This window comes from Anolis sagrei, chromosome X (genome assembly GCF_037176765.1).
Source record: "Anolis sagrei isolate rAnoSag1 chromosome X, rAnoSag1.mat, whole genome shotgun sequence".
Classification (NCBI taxonomy): domain Eukaryota; kingdom Metazoa; phylum Chordata; class Lepidosauria; order Squamata; family Dactyloidae; genus Anolis; species Anolis sagrei.
This window is the reverse complement of record NC_090034.1, coordinates 21,587,817-21,612,578: the sequence shown is the minus strand read 5'-3', so window position 1 is coordinate 21,612,578 and position 24,762 is coordinate 21,587,817. Positions and strand designations below refer to the sequence as shown.

Here is a 24,762-nt window from a genome sequence, read left to right as displayed (position 1 = left end):
CTGGATGAGGCGGCGGATCTGGCATGCATCACCGAGACGTGATTGGATGAGTTGGGGGGGGGGGTAAACCTTAGCCAGCTGTGCCCACCAGGTTTGGGGTGCACCAGCAGGCTAGGTCCGGGGGGGGGGGGAGGTGGAGTTGCAGAGATCTTTCGGCAGTCCTTCGCCTGATCAGATGTACCATTCCGCAATCTCCAAGGTTCGAGTATGTCTCCTTGAAAGTGGGAACCCGAGATAGCCAGGGGAATACTGCTGGTGTACCGTCCACCCTGCGACCCGGCAGTTTCCCTGTCTGAGCTAGCAGGCATGGTCTCAAATCTGGCCTTGGCCTCCCAACAACTTATAGTTTTGGGGGACTTTAACATTCACGCCGAGACCACATTGTCAGGTGCAGCTCAGGATTTCATGGTTGCCATGACGACCATGGGGCTGACTCAAGTAATATCTGGCCCCTTGCATCAGGTGGGACACATGTTGGACCTTGTTTTTCTTGTGGACAGTGGGACAGTCAGAGTGGAAGAGCAAAACATTCTTCCATTGTCATGGTCTGACCATCATCTGATCTGTTTAAGATTAGCCATGCCCTCTAACCTCTGCAGGGGTGGTTGACCCATTAAGATGGTCCGCCCCAGGAGGCTGATGGATCCAGAAGGACTGTCCTGGAGACTGGTGATCCTGTCGACGCCCTTGTTGATTGCTATAATAGTGAGATGTCCAGGGTGATTGACACGATCACTCCCGAACGTCCCCTCACCTTGCTGAACGTCCCCTCACCTTGTATTAGGGTTTATACCGTGGCTTTGCGAACAGCCAGGAAAACATTCTCGACTGCTCGCATAGCATCTGCAGCAAATAGACCGTCTGAGTTGTTCCGGGTTGTTGGGGAGTTCCTCTGGCCTCCTGAGGTTGAGGAGCTTCCTGATGACTCAGCAACTCAGTGCAGCAATTTTGCGTGCCATTTTGCAGGCAGAGTTGCTCAGATACGTTTTGAGCTGGACTCCAGTTTAAACGCAGTGCCAGATGAGGTAACCGAGAAACCTGTCTGTTCGATCTTATGGGATTCTGTCCACCTTGTTCATCCTGATGATGTGGAGGAGATTCTTGGGGCAGTGAGGGCGACCCTTGCCCTTCCTGGTTGGTTAAGCTGGCCAGAGAGGGGTTGTTGGAATGGTTTGTTGCGATAATAAATGCCTCATTGGGCCAGGGGAAATTTCCATCCTGCCTTAAGCAGGCGGTGGTAAAACCTCTGCTAAAGAAGGCCTCCCTTGACTCGACTATATGTGACAACTACAGACCAATTTCCAACCTCCCTTTTCTGGGCAAGGTTCTGGAGCGGGTGGTTGCCTTGCAGCTCCAGGGATTCCTCGATGACACCGATTTTCTAGACCATTTGCAGTCTGGCTTTTGGCCTGGGGACAGTACCGAGACAGCTTTGGTCACCTTGGTGGATGACCTACGTAGGGAACTAGACAGGGGGAGCATGACCCTGCTTGTTCTCTTCGACATCTCAGCAGCTTTCGATACCATTGACCATGGTATCCTTCTGGGGAGGCTCGCTGGGATGGGACTTGGGGGCACAGTTCTTCTGTGGCTCTGGTCCTTCCTGGAGGGTCGCTCCCAGTCGGTGAAGCTCCTGCTCAGATCCCTGGATACTGGACCAGTGCCTGGCTGCTGTGATGGGCTGGATGAGGATGAACAAGCTGAGGATCAGTCCTGACAAGACAAAGGTCCTCCAGGTCAGTCGTCCGTCTGATCGGGGTATTGGATGGCAACCTGTGCTGGACGGGGTTGCACTCCCCCTGAAGTCACAGGTCCGCAGTTTGGGTGTTCTCCTAGACCCAGCGCTGACGCTTGAAGCACAGGTGTCGTCGGTGGCCGAAAGAACCTTTGCATAATTAAAACTCGTGCGCCAACTGCGACCATACCTCGTGAAGTCTGACTTGACCATGGCGGTCCATGCCTTAGTTATCTTTAGACTGGATTACTGCAATGCACTCTACGTGGGGCTACCCTTGAAGACGGCCCGGAAATTACAACTTGTCCAATGGTCAGCAGCCAGATTAATAACTGGGGCGACTTACAGGGAGCAGTCAACCCCCCTGTTTAAGGAGCTCCATTGTCTGCCGTTCATCTTCCGGTCCCAATTCAAGGTATAGGATCTTACCTATAAAGCCCTAAACGGTTTAGGACCCGCCTACCTTTGTGACCGTATCTCCCTCCATAAACCAGCCCGAACTCTTCGATCTTCGGGGGAGGCCCTCCTTTCGCCCTTGCCAGTCTCTCAAGCCTGCCTGGTGAGTACAAAAGAGAAAGCCTTCTCCTCTATGGCCCCCCGACTCTGGAACTCATTGCCCAGAGAGATTAGGAAAGCCCCTACCTTAGAAACCTTTAAAAAGAATCTCAAGACCTGGCTCTGCCGTTGCACTTTTGGAGAGTAGTCACACAATCTTATTCTATTGCTCTCTACGTTCTTGTCCTAGGAGTACACCCCCTCCCCTTGTATGATGGTCTGTTTATTACTCTGTCTCTCCATGTGTTCTCCCTTACACATAATTCTGCTCATTTACCTCACCCTGAGTTTTTCAATTATTTTATGTACATGTGGCCTGCCCACTGTCATTATGTTTGGATTACTGCTTCCCCCCCCCCCCCCACCGCTTGTTTTGTGTATATTGTTTATTATGCTTATATGTTTTGTACTTTAATGTGATGTTGTTTATTTTATTGTTTATTATTTTATTTTATTGTAATTTGTTGTTTGGGCCTGGCCTCATGTAAGCCGCCCCAAGTCCCCGTTGGGGGAGATGGTGGCGGGGTATAAATAAGATTATTATTATTATTATTATTATTATTATTATTATAAAAGCTTTTGTTTCTTCTGGACACTGCCTGCTTTGCTTGGTTTCTTTCATGCCATAGGAATTAACTGGCCACAGTTGGTCTGACCCCACCTTGGAACCCAAAGGCTGCCCCTCCCGTCAGTATGGAGAATGGGGCACCAGAAGCCCACACACCTGGACCCAAATGGGCTCAGGGGTAGGGCAAGGGATCTCTTAGCTTTTGGATATTGAAATTTTCCCTGATAAAAAGAAAATACAGGGAGGGTAGACAAATGGATTCTTTGTGTGATGTTTCCAAACATGGGCAACGATGGATGAACACCCATAGAGAGCAATGTGTAATGGGACATCAGAACTTGAAACAGGACAGTTGGGCATCTAACAGTATGGAGCTCATTAGATGGGGCCTTCTGCTGGCAGCAGCCACGGAAGCCCAATTATTCCTAATGGCAAGGCTGGGGCACCCGTTGCTTTTCGCCCCGCCTCTCCATGTTTCGCCAGTCTAGCACTGGCATCACACAGCCAAAAAGGAGGTGCATGTGTATCAATACACACTCAGTGACTTCCGTTCTTGTCTCTGGGCATATGATGAGGTCCTAAGATTTCCTTTACTAGACAGACAGTCCCTAATGCTTCTCAAGGCCTGTGTGATGTATTGAAAGGGGATTAGATTGACATTTGCACATTGTATTGGCTTATCAGGGCCATGTCTTTGAATTCTACTGCATTGAATCCTAGAATTGGAAGAAACCCAAAGAACTGGAAGAAACCTCATCCACTCCAGCCCCATTCTGTCAAAGAGAAAGACACAATCCAAGCACTCTCTTCTTCTGACCGGTGTGCTCCTGCATGGTGCGCTCTGTAACATGGAGATAGGGGGAAAGGAGGCTGAGGGGAGCGTGCCAGGGAGCTGTCTACTGTGGCTCCCAACCTTTGTTCCTCCAGGTGTTTGGGACTTCAACTCCCAGAAGCTCTAGCTATCTCAACCGACTGTCAGGAATTCTGGGCAGTGTAGTCCAAAATAACTAGGAGGAACAAAGGTTGCAAATCACTGCAGTAGGACATTGTTTGGGTTCACAATGCTCTCCGGATGTAGGTGACCTACATCGCCCCAAAATCACTGTCAAATCCTCCCAAACCTCTCCAGTACTTTCCTTTGGTCATGAGAATTCTGTATTCCAAGGTTGGTTCAATTCCATTGTTGATGGTGTTCGGAATGTTCTTTGATGGCAGGTATACTATACATCCAAGAAACTTCAACTCCCACATGCCGGGGTCTATTTTCCTTAAACCTCTCCAGTATTTTCTGTTGGTCATCGGAGTTCTGTATGCCAAGTTTGGTCCAGGCCTGTCATTTTTGGGGGTCTCAGTGGTCTGTGGAAGCCAGAGCTGAATCGGTTGAAAATACTGCAAATCTCATCATCCACTGACTATACTTCCCCAAACATATTGTTTTTGAGATTAATCACTGATTAATCTCAAAAAAAATTACTAATTATGTTCTATTTGTAACAATGAAAATACCTTCTGCATATCAGTAGCAACTAAAATAATTTTATGGTTGGGGATCACGACAACATGAGGAACTATATTTAGGGGTCACGGCATTAGAAAGATTGAGAACTACTGGCTTAGATGGTGCTTTCCTTTATGGAAGGCTGGGCTGGATGGCCTTTCGGGGTCCCTTCCAATTCTAAGATCCTAAGAGTGACGTGGCTGGTCCATGCGTCTGGTTAATGATCGCCTTTTCCCAAGGCCAATAAGGAACCCAAATTGGTGACATTGGCAACACAATATCTTGTTTATGGTCTCACTGCAGGCGGGATCATAAACAGCAGGCAAGGGGCCAGCGCAAACTTCCCGGCCATGTGCCACAATTACAGCACATGAATCTGTACCAAAGGTCTTCTGAACTCTTCCAGATCTGTCTGGAGAAAAGGGGACTTCTTGCAATAGAGCCGTTGAGTTTGCAGGTCGTCTTCATTCCCTATTCACACCTTGGTCCATCCTGTTGTTATTGTTGTTGTTGTCCCTATTTACACCTTGATCCATCCTGTTGTTGTTTTTGTTGTTGTTGTTGTTGTTACATGCCTCTAAGACATTGCCAACTAAGGCAAAAACCAACAGTTTATTCAAAAGGCACTTCTTGCCACTGCTGTCCTTTGAGGCTGAGAGAGTGTGCCTAACACTAAGAATGAATTGAAAGGAGAAGGGAATATCTTGTTCTGATACATTCCATTCAAGAGTGGTACTAAAAGATGTGTCTACTTTGCAGAATGAATGCAGCTTGACCCCATTCGAACTACTCCTGGAAGTTGTGGTTTTGCAAGGCCTTTATGAAGCAAACTACAACTCCCTTACAATTCCATAGCATTCAGCCATTGCAGTACAAGTGTGGGCAAACTGCATTCATTCTATCAGCCACAGAGACGCAATGTTTGACCTTTTGCCGCAAGAAAGACCGATGTTTTATTGCAAGAAGGGAGCACAGAGATTCAGACGGAGACACAGACCTATATAATGTATTCACATACTGTATATCCAGTAGTCATAAAAGCACCTCAATTAGATTTTAAATAACAGCTCTTTTAGAATAAAAAATACATAGTGTTCAGAATAAAGAATGGCATTGATGGATATATATTGACTCAGATCCCATTTGGAAGGCAGAGGGCACATCTGCACCATATCCTTAGTTTCGTATCACTTTAATCGTAGTAGCTCCATGCTGAGGAATGCTGGGATGTGTAGTTTGCTAAGGGACAGAGGAATCTTGGCCTAGCATTGGGAGGACCTGAAGAGGCCATATGAATGACATCTCCCTGAATTATTAAAATTGCAAATGCTGGGTACATCTACACTGTAGAACTAATCCGGTTTGATATCACTTTAACTGCCATGGCCCAATGCTATGCAATAATGTGAATTATAGTTTCACAAAGACTTTCTCTGCTAAAGAGAGCTGGCGCCTCCCTAAACTCCAAATCCCATCATTCCACTGCAGTCAAAGTAGTGTCAAAGGGTGCTAATTTTACAGTGCAGACGCATCCTTAGAGAGCCAGCTGTGCATCCATGGAATTAAACTGGATGTAACTATCTCTACAAATCCAGGATCAAGTTGATTTATTTCTCAGGCAGGATCTACATTGCAATACAATCAGTATCTGAACCCAGATTATCTGCTTTGAATGGGATTATATGATGCCCATTCTACACTGCCATATAGAATCCAGATTTTTTGCTTTGAACTGCATGATATGGCAGTATAGACTCATACAATCCAGTTCAAAGCAGATAATGTGGATTATCTGCTTGGAAAATCTGGATTATATGGCAATGTAGAAGGCTCCTTAATCTTCACTGCCATATAATCCAGTTCAAAGCAGAGAATCGGGAATCAGAAATTGGATTATATGGCAGTGTAGATGTCCCTTTCTTTCGCGTTAATGCCATCTAAGTCCCTTTGCAAACAGCAAAGGCCAGGAATCCTCTGAAGTGCAGCTGTAATGATACAAGTGGTCTGAAACCGATGCAACGGTGCGGTGAAGATGCTCAGTCATCCGAAGAAAGGGTGTTTCCTGGCACTTGGAGTGGAGAAAGGGTTTGCCACTGGCTTCGAAGAAGAATGAGAAGAAAAGTGGCCGTGGAGGCAAGTTCGAGGGCTGCTAATGCACAGGTCGGTGGCAGGTTTGTGTTTGTCAGCCAAGGCCACAGGGAAAGGCTCCCTCCATAGAAACAGAAATGCAGAGGAGGAAGCCACAGGAGGCCATGATCCGTGCACTTTCCAAGTGGCCCTTTGCCCCGTTGTTCTCGATCCACCAGGAGGCCTTCCTTCTCCAGCCTTGGAGGACTATTGCTGATCCTTCTATTTACAGCTGCCATCGCCCCAGGTCCCCCATTGAATAAAGGGCCCAAATGACCCACATTGTCCTTTGCTGGAGGGTCACCAGGCCAGCGGCGGAGTCACCCTGAGGCTTGGTTGTGCCTCCCCGGTCTGGATGTCACTGAAGGCGCGCTGAGAAGGAAACAAGAGAAAGAGAGATGTTAAGTCACCAAATTAGGACATCCAAGGGCCACTCTATCAGGGGTCCCCAAAATGGCAGCTTGGGTTCAAACCTTCCCCTGGATTTTGCAGCCTCCAGATCCTGAGCAGTTTGATCTGAGCCATGCACTTTTAAAACAAAGCTGGGCTTATCTGCTCTTCCCCTGCGTCTGTGCTTCTTAAATCAAGCACACTGGAACTCTGCATTTCTGTCAAGAACCTTGGGAATAAATGCTTTCTTTCTAGTTCCAACTATTTAGAGTTACTTACAGAGAGGCAGTCAAGACGAAAGAGAAAGTAAAATACGCGTTCAGCTTTTTGAACAATTTCTCCTATCTGTTTAACTCTATTGCCACTCTCGGACATGACTTATGGCTGGTCACTGTTGCCCAGCCGCAGCCGGATATGACATTCCAGGTCCGGCCTCTCCATGTACTGAGTAATTTATCCCCTCAGTTATCCATGCTATCAGGCACATGTCTTGGGAATGATTTTTCCTGGCCTATAATTAATCAATACATTCTTCTTCCAGGCAGAAAGGCATCATCAAAACCCTCCTGACAGATGGCCACCCAGCCTCTGTTTCATGTAATCATAGGCTTCCAGAGTTAGAAGGGACCCCAAAAGATCTCATCCATTCCAACACCCTTCTACCTGCAGGGAAGGCACCATCAAAGCCCCCTCACCCCACCCCAACAGATGGAAAGTTACAAGTCAAAGGAGAGAGCTCAAACAAATTCCTATCAACAAGCAGGTGCATGAGGGGGATGCAATAATCAGCTGCTGATAAGAGCTGGAGCTGAGAAGGGACAAACGAAGTGATAGAGATGAGGCATGAATCAGAGAAAATAGCCAGTGTGTCTGCTCATGATTTTGACTTTCAAACTGAGTTGCATCTCAGTATTTTGTGGCACTTTCTTCTGTCCACCCAGCAGGGTGCTTTGATCAATTAAACCTATTGAATGATCTCCTTGTCTCTAGTGTTTGATTGGATAAAAAACCCTGGAGGTTTTTGGGCCATGCAAAGAAGAAAGGGACACGGCAGTGTGTCCCAACAACAGAAGCAGGAGGGACCCCCAGGTCATTCAGTCCACCCTCTTCTGCCTTCATACAGGAGGGCACAATTAAAGCCCTCCTGAGAGATGGCCACCCAACACTGCTTGAAAACCTCCAGATATGCAGACTCCTCCAGACTCCTAGGAAACAAGTTCCATCACTGAACATATCCTACAATCAAAGAGTATTTCCTAATGTTCAGGTGGAATCTCCTTTCTTTCAGCTTGACTCCATGATTCCATTGTGTCCTAGTCTCTGGAGCAGCAGAAAACAAGTCTTCTTCATTCTCAATGGGGCCTCCTTTCCAATAGTTAAACCTGGCTCTCATGTCCCATTCCCTCAGCCTCTTTTTTTCCAGGCTAAACTTCCTCAGCTCCTTGTTGACAGAAATAATAACCCTTTCCATCCAAAATGAAAGCAAGAAAGAAATATGACTAGATGGACAGATAAATATTATTTGGACGGAAGAGTGTGTGAGCGTAGCTTGCATGTATGCATGCATATATAATACACATATATCACACACACACACACACACACACACATATATGCACTTCCACACCTGTATGGGTTATTATATCAGGAGTAAGGCAGCTTCCACAACAATGGGACAGTGATTCCACTCTGCATTTTAGTGCCAGTCAGAAGATCTTATTTGGTGGAGATGATAGTTCCTTTAAAGTTGGAATCATTGCTTCAATGAGAGGAAAGCTCCTCATCAGGCCTGTGATGCCAATCTAATATATTTCTCACATTGTCAGGAAACCATCACATCAACCCACAATACTGTATTATTCCAGACTGGAATGACCCCATGCAAGGTGCTGAAAGTACTGGAATGATGTCACAGCTTGGAGAGTTACAGTTAAGAATAAAATCCAGAGCGGATTTGCAGTCGACCGTCCCTAACCAAGGCAACAGACAATTCTTGAGAACCAGACCTCACCTCAAATTTGCTCATGAACTCGGCAAAAATGCCAAAGAAGGCTTCGGAGGTGGTGGCTTTCGTGTCCTCCCCGAAGAAGGAGAGGACCTTGTTGAACTCCTCCATGGCTTTGCATTGAAGGTCTTCCAGGGCCTGGATGGTGGGGTGCGCTGTCTCCAGGAAGGCCTGAAAGGAGGTTCTGCTAAGGACAAAGGGGCCATAAACATGTACATCTTGCAGTCCACATTCCCTCCAAAGGACCTCACTGCCAAAAACGCATTTATTCAAGAGAGAAATCCAGTTCCAAAGCCATCTTTTTGCAAGAGAAGAAGAGACCCTAAAAGGATCCAAGAGCCAATTTTGGGCTCAACACTGTAGAATTAATGCAATTCGGCAGCATTGGAACTCACATGGCTGACTACTATACATTCTTCGGAATTGTAGTTTTGTAAAGGGTATTTCTATGTTGCATAATAAATGCATCATGGGCCAATGGCATGCAATTCCAGGAATTGTAGTTTTGTAAAGGGTACATCTGCACTACATAACAACAACAATAACAACAACAACAACCATTTTATTTCCTACCTACCTCTCTGACCCCATTTGAACTCCCGTGACTCCGTGCTTTCAAATCCTGGGAATTCTAGTTTTTCAAGGGGTAGATTTACGTTGCATAAGGAATGCACTATGACCCCATTTGAATTCCCACAACTCCATGCTATAAAGCCTTGGGAACTGTAGTTTTGAAAGAGCTACATCTACAATGCATAATGAATGCACCATGGCTCAAAGCTATCAAACCCTGGCAATTGTAGTTTTGCAAGGGGTACATCTGCACTGCATAAGGAATGCACCATGGCTCAAAGCTATCAAACCACGGCAATTGTAGTTTTGCAAGGGCTACATCTACGCTGCATAAGGCATGCACCTTGGCTCAAGGCTATCAAACCCTGGCAATTGTGGTTTTGCAAGGGCTACATCTTTGCTACATAATGAATGTAACATCACTCAGTGCTATCAAACCCTGGCAATTGTAGTTTTGCAAGGGCTACATCTACACAGCATAATGAATGCACCATGGCTCAATGTTATGAAATCCTGATAAGTGCAGTTTTGCAAGGGCTACATTCACAATGCATCATGCAGCATACACTGCACCATGGCTCAACATTATCAAACCCTGACAATTATAGTTTTGCAAGGGCTACATCTATGCTGCATCATGAATGCACCATGGCTCGGAGCTATAAAATCCCAGGAATTGCATTCTGACCTCATTTGAACTGCCATGGCATAAGGCTATAAAACCCTGGGAATTGTACTTTTGCAAGGGGTAGTGCTGTATACTGAATGCACTCTGACCCCACTTGAACACCCGTGGCTCCATGCTCTGGCAATGGGGCAGGTGTCAGGATGCTCCATTTTCCATAAGGTTGATGCTAAATATCCCCCCTTCTGTTTTGTCCAAAGGATACGTCCATGACGACTGTGAACCTGTCCTCCGGGGAAAGCACCATGTTCTGGCAGGCTTCTTCAATCTCCTCAATGGTGGTCCGGAGGTCATTGAGGTCAGCCATGAGGGTCCTCTGGTTCACTGAAGCAAAAGAAATCGGGAAAATATTAAAGAGATAGTGGTCCCATTGTTATTGAACACTACCATCACCACCCCTAATACAAAAGGATTTATAGTTAGGGGTTTATGGATTTATAGTTTTCCAAGGGCAACATGCCAGAATGAGATATTGACCTCCACCTGACATAGGTCAGGAAGTAAATTCTTCAGCTATTGTTTCACACTGGGAAATGGCCCCCAAGGCATGGCTCAGGACAAAGAAGACTTTGGGTCATTGCAACATCCTTTATTTGGCTGGCCTAAAAAAGAACATCATTATGCTTAGACATCAAAAGTCAAAACTTGAATTCATCCCTTTCTGCGTAACATTTATCCTTTTATATCATCTATCTGTTGTTGTTCATTCGTTCAGTCGTCTCCGACTCTTCGTGACCTCATGGACCAGCCTACGCCAGAGCTCCCTGTCGGCCGTTACCACCCCCAGCTCCCTCAAGGTCAGTCCAGTCACTTCAAGGATGCCATCCATCCATCTTGCCCTTGGTCGGCCCCTCTTCCTTTTGCCTTCCACTTTCCCCAGCATAATTGTCTTCTCTAGGCTTTCCTGTCTCCTCATGATGTGGCCAAAGTACTTCAGCTTTGTCTCTAGTATCTTTCCCTCCAGTGAGCAGTCGGGCTTTATTTCCTGGAGGATGGACTGGTTGGATCTTCTCGCAGTCCAAGGCACTCTCAGAACTTTCCTCCAACACCACAGCTCAAAAGCATCGATCTTCCTTCGCTCAGCCTTCCCTAAGGTCCAGCTCTCACATCCGTAGGTGACTACAGGGAATACCATGGCTTTGACTAGGCGGATCTTTGTTGCAAGTCTGATGTCTCTACTCTTCACTATTTTATCGAGACTGGACATTGCTCTCCTCCCAAGAAGTAAGCGTCTTCTGATTTCCTGGCTACAGTCTGCATCTGCAGTAATCTTTGCACCTAGAAATACAAAGTCTGTCATGGCCTCCACGGTTTCTCCCTCTATTTTCCAGTTGTCAATCATTCTTGTTGCCATAATCTTGGTTTTTTTGACGTTTAGCTGCAACCCGGCTTTTGCGCTTTCTTCTTTCACCTTGATTAGAAGGCTCCTCAGCTCCTCCTCGCTTTCGGCCATCAGAGTGGTGTCATCTGCATATCTGAGGTTGTTAATGTTTCTTCCAGCAATTTTCACCCCAGCTTTGCATTCATCCAGCCCCGCACATCGCATGATGTGTTCTGCATACAAGTTAAAAAGGTTGGGTGAGAGTATGCAGCCTTGCCGTACGCCTTTCCCAATCTTGAACCAGTCTGTTGTTCCGTTGTCAGTTCTGACTGTTGCTACTTGGTCCTTGTACAGATTCCTCAGGAGAGAGACAAGGTGGCTTGGGATGCCCATCCCACCAAGAACTTGCCACAATTTATTATGATCCACACAGTCAAAGGCTTTATTTAGAATAGTCAATGAAGCAGAAATAGATGTTTTTCTGAAACTCCCTGCCTTTCTCCATTATCCAGCGGATATTGGCAATCTGGTCTCTCGTTCCTCTGCCTTTTCTAAACCCAGCTTGAACATCTGGCAACTCTCGCTCCATGTCTTGCTGGAGTCTTCCTTGCAGGATCTTGAGCATTACCTTACTGGCATGAGAAATAAGGGCAACTGTACGGAAGTTTGAGCAGTCTTTCGCATTTCCCTTTTTTGGTATGGGGATATAAGTTGATCATCTATCTATTCATGTATAAACAGTACTTTTATTCTGCTTTATTTTTAAATGTACTTAATATAAGAAATGAAACTGCCTGACCCAAGCCAACATCAGGAATGTCTTCTCAGCCTCAGACAAGGAATATAACAAGTTTATTTATTTATTTATTTATTTATTATTTCGCGTACTTCTATCCCGCCCTTCTCAACCCCCGAGGGGGGGCTCAGGGCGGCTTACAAAAGGCACAATTCGATGCCTATACAATAATACAGATAAACATATATAAACAGCAATTAAACAATTATAACAGTTAAAAACAATCAATTATATATCACAGTCAATAAAATCAATCTCATGCTCAACGTTCGCCAGCTCAGAATCCATAAATTCATTCCACATTGTCAATTCCTATCATTTGTTGTTGTCCTTATTTATCTGCCAGATTACCCAAACGCCTGGTCCCAAATCCACATTTTTAATTTCCTTCTAAAGGAAAGGAGGGATGTCGATGATCTAATTTCCCCGGGGAGTGAATTTCACAGGTGAGGCACCACCACCGAGAAGGCCCTACTCTTCGTCCCCGCCAATCTCACTTGTGATAGAGGCGGGGCCAAGAGCAGGGCCTCCCCAGAAGATCTTAAACTCCGAGGTGGGATGCAGAGGGAGATGCGTTCGGACAGATACGCTGGGCCAGAACTGTAAAGGGTTTTGTAGGTCAAAACCAGCATTTTGAGTTGTGCTCGGAACTGGATTGGCAGCCACTGGAGCTGACATAACAGAGGGGTGGTAGGCTCCCTGTATGACGCTCCGGTGAGTAATCTGGCTGCCTTCTGCTGGACTAATTGAAGTTTCCGAACAGTCTTCAAAGACAACCCCACGTAGAGTGCGTTGCAGTAATCTATTCGGGATGTAACAAGAACGTGGACCACTGTGGCCAGATCCGACTTCCCAAGGTACGGGTGCAGCTGGCGCACAAGTTTTAATTGTGCAAAAGCTCTCCCGGCCACCGCTGAGACCTAGAGTTCCAGCTCAGCGATGAGTACAGGATCACTCCCAAGCTGCGAACCTGCATCTTCAGGGGGAGTGTAACCCCATCTAACACAGGCTGTAACCCTATGCCCTGTTCGGCCTTACGACTGACGAGTAGGTCCTCTGACTTGTCTGGATTCAGTTTCAATTTGTTAGCTCTCATCCAGTCCGACACAGCAGCCAAGCACCGGTTCAAGGTCTGGACAGCCTCCTTGGTGACAGGTGAGAAGGAGTGACAGATTTGGACATCATCTGCGTAGAGATAACACCTCATTCCGAAACTCCGAATGATCTCCCCCAGCAGCTTCATGTAGATGTTAAATAAGCAATAGGTATCTAGCATCTTTGTTTACCTAGCTTACACCAAGACTACAGAGAAAAGCTTCCATTGTTCTCCAGGGCCTGGGTCTCACAATCCCATCATCCCCACCCTGGATGGTTCAAACTGGAACAATTGACCTGGTTGTATAAAAACTGTTATCCAGAGTACATGCTCTTGTATGCTTGTAATTCTGGAGCAGGAGTTCGCAAGCGTCCCATCCCGGCCAAGATGCAATAAACACCTCTGTTCTATGTCCTTGCTTCACTCGTGAGTTTTTTTAATCTGAAACTTTGGATATTAATTACATTTGGCATAAATGCTCACCAGGCTGAACTCTTTCATTTAATTGCAGACTAAAATTTCATATCACCATTACTAAAACAAATGACAAAGGCCCATCAGAGGCCCACGGACCTCACCTTTGGCAGCGAGGGGCACCGTGGGCAGGTCCTTGGCGAAGCCCAGCAGCTCCGGGAAATGTTGGCCCAGCGATTTGGCAAGGATGTGTAGGAAGGTGGACTTCCCATCGACTGTCTTGGTGGTGTTCAGCTGGGATGAAGAAAAAGGAATACAGTTAGGGGAAGTCCTTGCACCACTGGCCACTATAAACTCCCCATAGTTCATTGGAAAGTATTGCTAGATCTGTTTTCATAGCCACTCAACCCCCCAAAGAGGTAGATTAAAAAATATTGCAAGATAGTCAGTAGATCTCCTGCTAACAAGGTGTCCACATGTCCACTAAAGGTCCCCAAGAGATACATTTTTTAAATATATTGGAATATAGTCTGTGGAACTCTCTGCCACCAGTTGTATTCTGAACACTGAAGTCTCCAAAGAGGAGACTATACATATTTGAATATTGCCAGTGGAACTCTATGCCACATGGTGCACAATACAGTCCACAAAGAGAATGATTTAAAAGTATTTGAAAAATAGTCAGTGGAACTCTATGCCCAATTTGTTCTGTGTATTATATGTATTTTGTAAAAATACAATGCAATATTAGTATTTTATATAATATTTATTATGTGTTTTTAGCTATGAATGTTTGTCGTTTATATGTTGTGCTCCGCCCTGAGTCCCCTTCGGGGTGAGAAGGGCGGAATATAAATGCTTTAAATAAATAAAATAATGATGCACCCCATCCTAAGCCACGAGGAATAATAATAGGTTGTTGTGAGTTTTTCAGGCTGCATGACCAAGTTCCAGAAGCATTCTCTCCTGACATTTCATCTGCATCTATAGCTGGCATCTTCAGAGGTCTGTTGGCAATAAGGCAAATGGAGTGTATATTTATCTGTGGAATAAAGTCCAGGGTGGGAGAAAAAACCCTTGTCTGTTTAAAGCAAGTTTGGATGTTACAGTAAGCAAGCTTGAATAGCCATGAATCTGCAAAGTCAAACACTGAGGGTATCAGCAGAGGTAGCCTGGCCTTTGTTGCCTGGAGGCAACCTGTTTGGGAAGTGTTCACTGGCACTTGATTATTTGTTGCCTGGAGCGATCCTGTCTCTGGGTTGTGTTCTTTATTTACCGTCATACTTCTGGTGCTTTTAATACTGGTAACCAGCTTTTGTTCATTTACATGGTTTCTTCCTTTCTGTTGAAATTGTTCATGTGCTTGTGGATTAACGCCTCCCAAACAGAGGATGCGTCCAGGCAACAAAGCCCAGGCTACCTCTATGCAGATACCCTCACTGATTGATTTTGCAGGTTACTCAATGCTATTCAAGCTTGATCAGCATAGGACTTGGGGACACAGATATGGGAACACGGGGCGCTTCCTTTCGCTTGAAGCGGTGCCTTTGTCTGGTGCTGCTTACCTCAGTCAGGAAGTTGATCTTGAAGCCGGTGGTCTTGTTGGCCTTTGGCTGACCGTGGTTCAGGTAGTTGCCCATGGCCAGTACAAACTGCAAAAAGGGAATCCAATGTAAATAATAATCCTTTTGGGGAAGCCCACTGATTGCACCCCTCTTTATCCCTGCCCTGCTGCTAAGACCTTTTGAGACCTTTCCCTCCCATTTATTCCAAGTCTGAAAGCGATGGTGATTCTTCCCTTTGGCACTGATCTGCTCCAGGTTTTGGAGAGAGCTCCAAATTCCTTCAAAATGATCGAAAATGACGGCAAAACCAAGAATGGATCAATGCCGCCCTACTGGGTTGGAACTATTGATCCCTTGGGATACAAAGCAGGCTAAAGTGTCACCCTTTGGACTACAAATCCCATCAAAGACAATGGTGGGAGAATTTGTATTCAGTGCCAAATTTGTTTGTCTCCAAATTAAACATTTGCTGGAAAACTAATATTGATAACAACAACAACAACATTTTTTTTTACTGCAATGATAGTTAAATCAGTTTAAGGCACTTCCGTGTGGTCCCAATATGGCACCGTTGTGAGTCACTTGAGTCTAGAATACCATGTTTCCCTGGTAAACATGGTACCTTAGGCCCCATTAGACCTTTGACCCTTCTCCTCCTTACCGAGGAGTCAAAGGTGAGAACTGTATCTCTCCTTCCTCCTTCTGGAAAGGGAAGCACGCTCTGGCAGTAACTGGGAGTTAATGGGTAGCCAGCAGAGCTAACCAAGTGCCATTCATGGCCTCATTATGGAGCATTAGGTCACGTTTTGGCTCCTTCCAAGGGGGCAAACTACAACTCTCAAGGAGCAAAGGATGGGGGTTGTAAGTGTGATCGTTTTTTTCAGCTTGCAGAATGGATGCCAATGTAGAATTGCAGTCCTTCTCTGCCCTGTGATACAAAGGGAGGAATCTCAGGGCGAGAGTGCCACCTTGGAACAAATCATTCTCTTCTTCCTAGGCTGAGGATTCTGCTGGAAGAGGCAACAATTGGGGGAAAGACCACATATTGCAAACCTTCAAGTCATTTCCAGCATAGGGCACCTTAAAGCAAATTTATGGCAAGATTGGGCCAAAAGGGGGGATTCCGCCTTTTGTTTGAGGCTGAGAGAATGTGACTTAGTGAATTTCCATGGCAAGGATTTGAACTCAGATCCCTAGAGTCATAGTCCAATGCTCAAACTTGGATCTTGAAGAGGCATCATCCTAATATATTTCTGCTTTGAGTCTCTTTAGAGAGAGATAAAGCAGGATAATAATAACAACAACAACAACAACAATTTCCAGCTTCGACCTCAAATCCCATCTTAGAACAGAGTTGCCGGCTACCCTTCTTTCTGGGTCTGTATTTATAGGTCTGAAAGTTTGTCAAAAGGTGTGTCTATACTGTAGAATTATTCCAGTTTATGCCACTGCTTTGGCTCAATGCTACGTGATCCTGGGAGTTGTAGTTTTGTAAGGCCTTTGGCTTTCTCTGTTAAAAAAAAAAAAGCTGGAGCCTTTCCAAACGACAGCTCTCACGATCCCATAACATTGAGCTAAGATGCATAAATTGCATTAATTCACAGCTACGCAAGTATATTAAATAAGACACCGAAATCCCATATCTGGGAGTGATCCGTCATCCACATAGAACTTCCTATGAATTTCATAGGGTTTTTCCATTTATAAGACAAGGATGATGGTTTTGCAAGTCGTCTCCTCCGAAATAGGACCGATGGGATTCACTGGCTTCAGGAAGGTTCCTCATTTTGGACTGCAGCTCCCAGAATCACACAGATCAGGCAATTATGGGAGTGGTAGTCCAAAAGGATCCTTGTCCCGTCAGACGGGATCCACTGCTTTCAGGGTCTTCCCTTGGGGTTTGTCAGCAAAGTGGACCAGGAAGGGTGCTGAATGGGGGTGAGGCGCCCCCCTCACCAGACCTCTAGGATCTTTGCCAGCTTCTTGCTGTTCTTCAGCTCCAATGAGGCGTTGAAGAGGCATCCATAGCCAGCCGTCATCTCCTCCGTCTTCTCCGGGAGCGAGGCCTTGAAGTGGAGGCTGCGCAGCCGGGTCTGATATTCGGGCACCAAGAGCATCTGCAAAAGGAAGGGCATTTGCAATGGTCATGGATGCAAGACCTGAAACTCAAAACAGAGGATGCACTGCGAAACACACTGATGGTGGCCTTTGGAAAGCTATGCATCATGGATATCTCTCCCCGTCAATTTTGACATCATCGTCATCATCCTCATTATTATGTTTATTTATACCCCACCTCTTCTCTCCAGAGCTTGAGTTCTGCATCCTTGGTTTTATTATATTGCACATGCAGTCCCCAAGTTACAAACAAGAACAGTTCTTTAGGTTTGTTCTTAAGTTGAATTTCTGAGACATCTTCCTTTAGGAAGGGAAATCAACTCGTGGAAGAGTTATTATCGGGGGGGGGGGGGGGGAGTCCACTGATCTATTTATTTATTTTATTAATTTCGGGCTTTTATATCCCGTCCTCTCTCAACCTCCACAGAGGGACTCAGGACAACTAACAAATTGGCACCCCATGGTGCCCATACCAGAACATAAATATACAATTTAACAGCAGTTGGAATTGGGACATTTTTAAGTGTAACTCCAGCCTCCCCCCCCCCCCCCCTTATATATATACTGTATACACACACTTTGGATCTCATAGAGAATAGGGTTCTGAAAAATATGGCTTATTGTTGACACAAGGATTGGAGATATAGTTTCAGTGGATCCCCCCCCCCCCCCCCCAATAATAACTCTTCCAGGAGTGGATTTCCCTTCCTAAAGGTAGATGTCTCACTTCCTGTTGCCTCATCTCCGTTCTTAACTGTGGGATGTTTGAAACATGGGGACTGCCTGTATTGGTATATTGGCTATTGTATATTGTATTGTTTGTAATCGCTTTGAGTCTCTTACAGAGAAATACAAAGTTTTATATTAATATTATTATTATTAATAATAATAATGAGTATTTGTGGGTTTTTCAGGCTATATGGCCATCTTCTAGAAGCATTCTCTCCTGATGTTTCACCTGCATGTACGGCAAGCATCCTCAGAGGTTGTGAGGCCTCTGAGGATGCTTGCAACCTCTGAGGATGCTTGCCGTAGATGCAGGCGAAACGTCAGGAGAGAATGCTTCTAGAACATGGCCATATAGCCTGAAAAACCCACAACAACCCAGTGATTCCAGCCATGAAAGCCTTCAACAATACAATAATGATAATGTTTTGATCTATTGTGTTTTAATTCTGTTGTACTTTGCCTTCAGAGAGGCAGGTAAGGAATCCAAACTATCGTTGTCATCATCATCATCATCATCATCATCATCATCATCATCTCTGTTGTACCCATAGGTGTTAATCTTGTCAATGTTTTTCTTTTTCAATCTATGTATATCTATTTTTTATCTATTGCATTTTAATTCTGGGGAGCCATGCCTCAAGTCAATTTATTATTATTTTATGTTGTTGTTGTTGTTGTTGTTGTTGTTGTAACCCACCTCAAGCCTTGAGGGAAGCAGCTAAGAAAAACAAATTATTATTATTATTATTATTATTATTTCTGTTGTAACCTACCTCAAGCTTTAGGGGGAAGCAGGAAAGAAATACAAAGTATTTTGTATGTGTTGTGTGTGTGTGTGTGTGTGTGTGTGTATAAAATTGTGTACCCTGCCTCAAGGCCTGGGAGAAGCAGGCAAGAAATACTACAAAGAAGGAGGAGAAATAAAAACTGCTGCTGTTGTTGTTGTTCTGACCATATAATGCAGTTCTATGCAGTTAAACAGAATTTTATGAGTCTACACCAGGCATGGGCAAACTTTGGCCCTCCAGTTGTTTCCGACTTCAAATCCTAACAACCTAACTCCCACAATTCCTACCAGCTGTTAGGAATTGTGGGAGTTGAAGTCCAAAACACCTGGAAGGCCAAAGTTTGCCCATGCCTGGTCTACTCTGATCATAGATATGCCATTTCAAATTGCATTTTACAGCAGGGTGACATTTTTCATTCAAATGAGCATGACATTTCCCTTCCCTGTCAACTCAGGCAAACACAAACCACTGCGGCCTCTTTGGGTTCAGTCTGCTCTTCCCCATTCATAACTTTTGTTGACTTGGTCCCACTCTTTTGTTGCTTTGCCATATAGCGCTCCCCGCCGCCCCTGGTTTTCCTTGTCATAGGCCCACCTGTAGGGCAAACTGGTCCGGCTCACTGAGTTTGCTGGGGTTGCCCTGATAGCTGCGATAACGCTGGACCTCCTCAGCGTCGGGCGCATAAAGCAGCAGTTGCTTGATGTGTGAAGGCTCTAGGCGGTCACTCTCCATGTTCAGCAGGATCTGACGCAGCTCAATGTGGGAGAGCTTCAGGTGCGCAATCAGGATGGCTGCAAGGAGAAGCAAGGCAATGGGCAGACCTGTAATTGTTACACTGAGAGCACACAGAAGACCCCCAATAATACCTTTCCATGTCCTGGACGGGAACAGTGTCCACACTCCCCTACCTGTGTTGTAGGCCTTCTTGTGCGACAGAATCTCAACCACGTCTTTCTTTTTAAAGGACTCAGGCAAAGGGTTCGGCTCTGGAAGAGAAACTGGGAGATTTAACCAGAGATCAGGAGAGGGCTCGGGACGCCGGGATGGAGAAAATAAGGGATACCTATAGAGGGGGGAAGATATTATGGGAAATGGGATGGACAACAAATAGGAAAACCATTTGGGTCTGGAGAGGGGAAAGTCAGCAAGACAATACAACCAGATGCATCGGAAATCCAAGATCACAATTCGGATGGACACGTTGCCACCACCATTGAGTCCCTACCAAAAATATCCCTTTCCTTGCATTGCAACAAATCCCACCAAAATCCCACTCTAGAATTGCATTGGATGACCCAGAAGGACCTAGAAATTTCATTTTCCGGTTGCATATACAGCTATTGATATATAATATTGTTTTCGCACCCTCTTCGAATTATTTTATGTCTCTAAGTGTACATCAACACTGTTTTGCCCCACTTTTAACTGCCATAGCTTTAATGCCATGGAATCCTGTGATTTGTAGTTTGATAAGGCCCTGGGAATCTCAGAATTTTCCCACCCCAAAAGGACTACAGGACTCACTTGCGGGCTTTTGCGTTCCAAAATGCAGCTCCAAGTCTAGGTATTTGACCATGTCGCTGAGTTTGTCATAGTCCGAGTCCTCTCCAAGCTAAACAAGGGAAAAGGGAAGAAGAAGATTGATGATGGTTATTATTATTATTATCACTTTTTCTCCACTCTGGGGCTTGAGGCAGTTTGCAACAGTTAAAAGAAGCATTGCTTTCAAATATAGTAAATTTTAAAAAGTTTTTAAAGTATCGTTAAACTAGGGGTGCATCCACACGGTAGAATTAATGCAGCTTGAGACTGCTTGAACTGCCACAGCTCAATGCTATGGCATCCTGAGATTGTCGTCTTGCAAGGTATTTTAGCCTTCTCTGCCCAAGCGTGCTAGTGCCTCACCAAACAACAAATCCCAGGATTCAATCACATTAAGTCCTATAGCAATATGGGGGGACACAACCCAGACTGCAAGCTTGCAACTGACCAAATAGCCATAAGAGCTGCGCATGGGCACATTTGTGTGCACAATGCAAGATAGAACTGAATGCAGAGATTCCAGGTTGAATATAAAGGACCCGTTGCTTTCATAGAGACATTGCTTTGCAAATGCACATCCCTATGAGATTCAGATGATTATGGTAGCTGCTTTCTCTAGAGCCTTTCAAACAGAGGCTGGATGGCTATCTGTCAGGAGGGCTTGAATGGTGTCTTCATGGATGTCAGAATAGAGTGGACTAAATGGCCCTTGGGGGTCTCTCCCAACTTTTTGAGTTTACAATTCTATGAAACAGAAGGTGGATGGACATCTTTTGGGAAGGTTTTGATTGTATCTTTCTTTCTGGCAGAAGTGGGTTGGACTGGATGGCCTTTGGGATCTCTTCCAAGCCTAGGATTTGTGTGCAGCAGTCTCCTTCCCTGGATATTTTAAAGCAGAGGCTGGATGGCCATCTGTCAGGAGGGTTTTAACAGTTTATTTCTTCTTAGTACGAGAGGGTTGGATTGAATGACCTTTTGGAAGTCTCTCCCAATTCTGGGAGTCTACAATTCTATCATTCAGAGGCTGGGTGGCCATCTGTTGGGACTATTTTGATGGTGTCTTCTTGCCTGGCAAAAAGGGGTTGGACTAGATGGCCTTTGAGGGTGTCTCCCAACTCTGTGATCTATGAGAGAGGCCAAATGGCCATCTGTCAGGAGGGCTCCGATAGTGCCTTCCTGCCTAGCAAAAGGGAGTGGACTAGATGGCCTTTGGGTGTTCCATCTGAACATTAGGAAGAACTCAGCAGTGGAACTCTCTGCCCCGGAGTGTGGTGGAGGCTCCTTCTTTGGAAGCTTTTAAACAGAGGCTGGATGGCTATCTGTCAGGGGTGGTTTGAATGCAATATTCCTGCTTCTTGATAGGGGGTTGGACTGGATGGCCCATGAGGTCTCTTCCAACTCTATGATTCTATGATTCCAAGTTTAGGATTCAGTGCAGAAAGGTGTGCCCTACCTGTCCCCAGATGGTGCCCTCGGAGTTCTCCACTTGCTCCCATCGCAGTCGCTTGACACTCATGTGGTTGGACTCGCTCCTTCGAGGGAAGGCCCCTCGGTGGGCTGAAGGGGGGGCGCAGGGGACCGGAGGAGGAGGGGGCGGCGGCGGGGGTGGAGGGGGGGCCAGTTGGGGGGCCAAGGAAGCAGGATTGGGCAAAGCGGAGGAAGAGGAAGAAGCTGAGGGTGCAACTGGAGGTGTCTTCCCTGCCTGGAGCCTCCTCTGGGCCCCCTTTTTGGGGTCCTGCGGGTGGGGAGGGGGTGGCGGGGGACTGAGGGGGGGTGGAGGGATGGGGTCTGACAGGGAGGAGTAGGTCAGGGAGCTGCCTTCGCTGCTGCCTTCACTGCTGCTGCTGCTCTGGTCCTCGCTGGCACTGCTCAGGTCCTGGGTGACAAAGCTACCCTGGTCATCTTGGAAGCTCATCTGTAGGGCGAAAGAAGAAGGGGAAGAAGATATGGGACCTAGATGCGAGGGCTTACATCAATCATAGCCAAACTTTGGCCCTCCAGGTGTTCTGGACTTCAACTCCCACCATTCCTAACAGCCTACCGAAATGTTAGGAATGGTGCGAGCTGAAGTCCAAAACACCTGGAGGGCCAAAGTTTGCCCATGCCTGGATCTAGGACCTAGCTATAAGACATAGACATGGAATAACGTAGATGTAGGTCCTAGATATGCAGACTTAGATATGGGATACACAGATTTAGGTATAGTACCTAGATATACGGACTTAGATATTGGGGTCTTAGATGTACACTGATTTAAGATAAGAACTTGGAATCAGCACCAGATATGTAGACTTAGACTTATATATAGCACTTAGATGTGGGTACCTGGATATGGGGGACTTAGATATAGACTTAGATGTAGGGCCTAGATATGGACTTAGACATGGCATTGAGATAGGTGGACTCAGATGTTGGACAGATATACAGGACTTACATATAGGTATGAACTTAGATATGGCCAGAGACATGGGATTTAGCAGACTCAGATATGGGCATAGAGGTGGGACCAAGATATGGAGGACTTAGATATAGGACTAAAATACACTGATTGATGTTGACTTAAATATGGGACTTAGAATCAGGACCAGATGTGCAGATTTAGATATGTACTTATATATGGGGCTTAGATGTAGGTACCTAAATCTGGGGAACTTAGATATAGACTTAGATGTTGGGTCTAGATACAGGGATGTAGATATGGGATTGAGATAGGTGAACTCAGATGCGGTACTTAGATATGTGGGACTCAGATATAGGACCTGGATACACAGACTTTGGTATGGACTTAGATATGCACAGTGACATGAGATTTAGATAAGCAGACTCAGATATGGGCGTAGACATGGGACCAAGATACGGAGGATTTAGATATATGACCAAAATACACTGACAGATGTGGACTTAGAATTAGAACCGGATATGCAGACTTAGATATGGACTTAGATACAGAGGACTTGGAAGACTTTAGATACAGGACTTAGATGTGGGACTTCGAATAGGGACTTAGATGAGGAGACGTCTGTTTGGCTCAAAGCATCCCATCTTGGTTTCCTTTTGCAGGGCTCTCTGGTGCGCCTTCCTTGCGCTTCCCCTTACTTCCTCATAATCATTCTCCGGGGTGAGGAAGTCGTCCACGATGGCGATGCGGTGCCCCAGCTGCTCACTCAGGGCATCCAGGAAGCGGTCCGTGTCACGGCTGCGTGGGGGCCTGGAGAAAGTGAAGAGCTTCTTGCGCTGGTGGCGCTGGGACGCGGGACTGAAGCCATGCTCCGGGGAGGGGGTTGGGCTGCTGTCCAGACTGACGTAGGGGTTGGACTCAGTGCTGCCAGGAGAAGGCAGGCTGCCCGATGCACCCGGGGCCTGGAAGTAGCCTGCATGGTCTTCCTGCCAAGAGATGATCGGGCCAGACCTGCAGAGCCCTGTGGAGGGGACCAAACAGAAGGAGACCACATTCAAAGGTCACTCTATACAAGCCACAGCACCATAGAAGAGTCCTGGAAGGGAGAGGACAGGGTCAGGCCCTGAAATGACCTTTGAAGGTTACAGAAATGGGGCTGAACTGACCAAATGAATACTGGCAGGGAGAAGTTTATATCCCTACACTTAAATCATAGAATCCTAGAGTTGGGAGAGACTTCATGAGCCATCCAGTCCAACCCCATTCTGCCAAGAAGCAGGAAAAATGCATTCAAAGCACCCCCAACAGATGGTCATCCAGCCTCTGTTTAAAAGCGTCCAAAGTAGGAGCCTCCACCACTGCTGAACAACTGCTGAACAGCTCTCACATTTAGGAAGTTCTTCCTAATGTTCAGGTAGAATCTCCTTTGCTGTAGTTTGAAGCCTTTGCTCCATTGTGTCTTAGTCTCCAGGGCTGCAGAAAACAAACCTGCTCCCTCCTCCCTATGACTTCCCCTAACATATTTATACATGGCTATCATGTCTGAAATGAGAGATTCCCTCCTGGGTACACAGAAAACCTGGGCGAGTTGGAAGGCACTGAACAGACTGCGCTCTGGCACCACAAGATGCAGAGCCAACCTTAAGAAATGGGGCTACAAAGTGGAACCCACGACATGCGAGTGTGGAGAAGAGCAAACCACTGACCACCTACTGCAATGCAACCTGAGCCCTGCCACATGCACAATGGAGGACCTTCTTGCAGCAACACCAGAGACACTCCAAGTGGCCAGCTACTGGTCAAAGGACATTTGATAGAATACCAAGTCTGCAAACTTTGTGTTTTGTTTGTTTGATTGT

The 24,762-nt window shown here is 46.0% G+C and overlaps 1 protein-coding gene across 7 annotated transcripts in view; it reads right to left on the bottom strand.

Moving 5' to 3' along the window:
* Positions 1–5,284: 5,284 nt before the first annotated feature.
* Positions 5,285–24,762, bottom strand: part of GRID2IP (Grid2 interacting protein) — a 54,217-nt gene continuing 34,739 nt past the window's right edge. For 6 of the 7 annotated variants that reach the window (XM_067473727.1, XM_067473730.1, XM_067473731.1 and 3 more), the window contains 11 exons: positions 23,602–23,924; positions 21,959–22,420; positions 20,488–20,575; positions 19,872–19,961; positions 19,558–19,754; positions 17,290–17,445; positions 15,329–15,415; positions 13,928–14,057; positions 10,342–10,460; positions 8,885–9,049; positions 5,285–6,855 (listed from right to left, as the gene is read on the bottom strand). In XM_067473727.1, coding sequence (XP_067329828.1) covers positions 6,784–6,855; positions 8,885–9,049; positions 10,342–10,460; positions 13,928–14,057; positions 15,329–15,415; positions 17,290–17,445; positions 19,558–19,754; positions 19,872–19,961; positions 20,488–20,575; positions 21,959–22,420; positions 23,602–23,924 — 1,889 coding nt within the window. In that variant the 3' untranslated portion in view covers positions 5,285–6,783. The remainder of the gene's footprint in view (positions 6,856–8,884; positions 9,050–10,341; positions 10,461–13,927; positions 14,058–15,328; positions 15,416–17,289; positions 17,446–19,557; positions 19,755–19,871; positions 19,962–20,487; positions 20,576–21,958; positions 22,421–23,601; positions 23,925–24,762) is intronic. The other variant, XM_060786468.2, reaches the window with a different exon arrangement.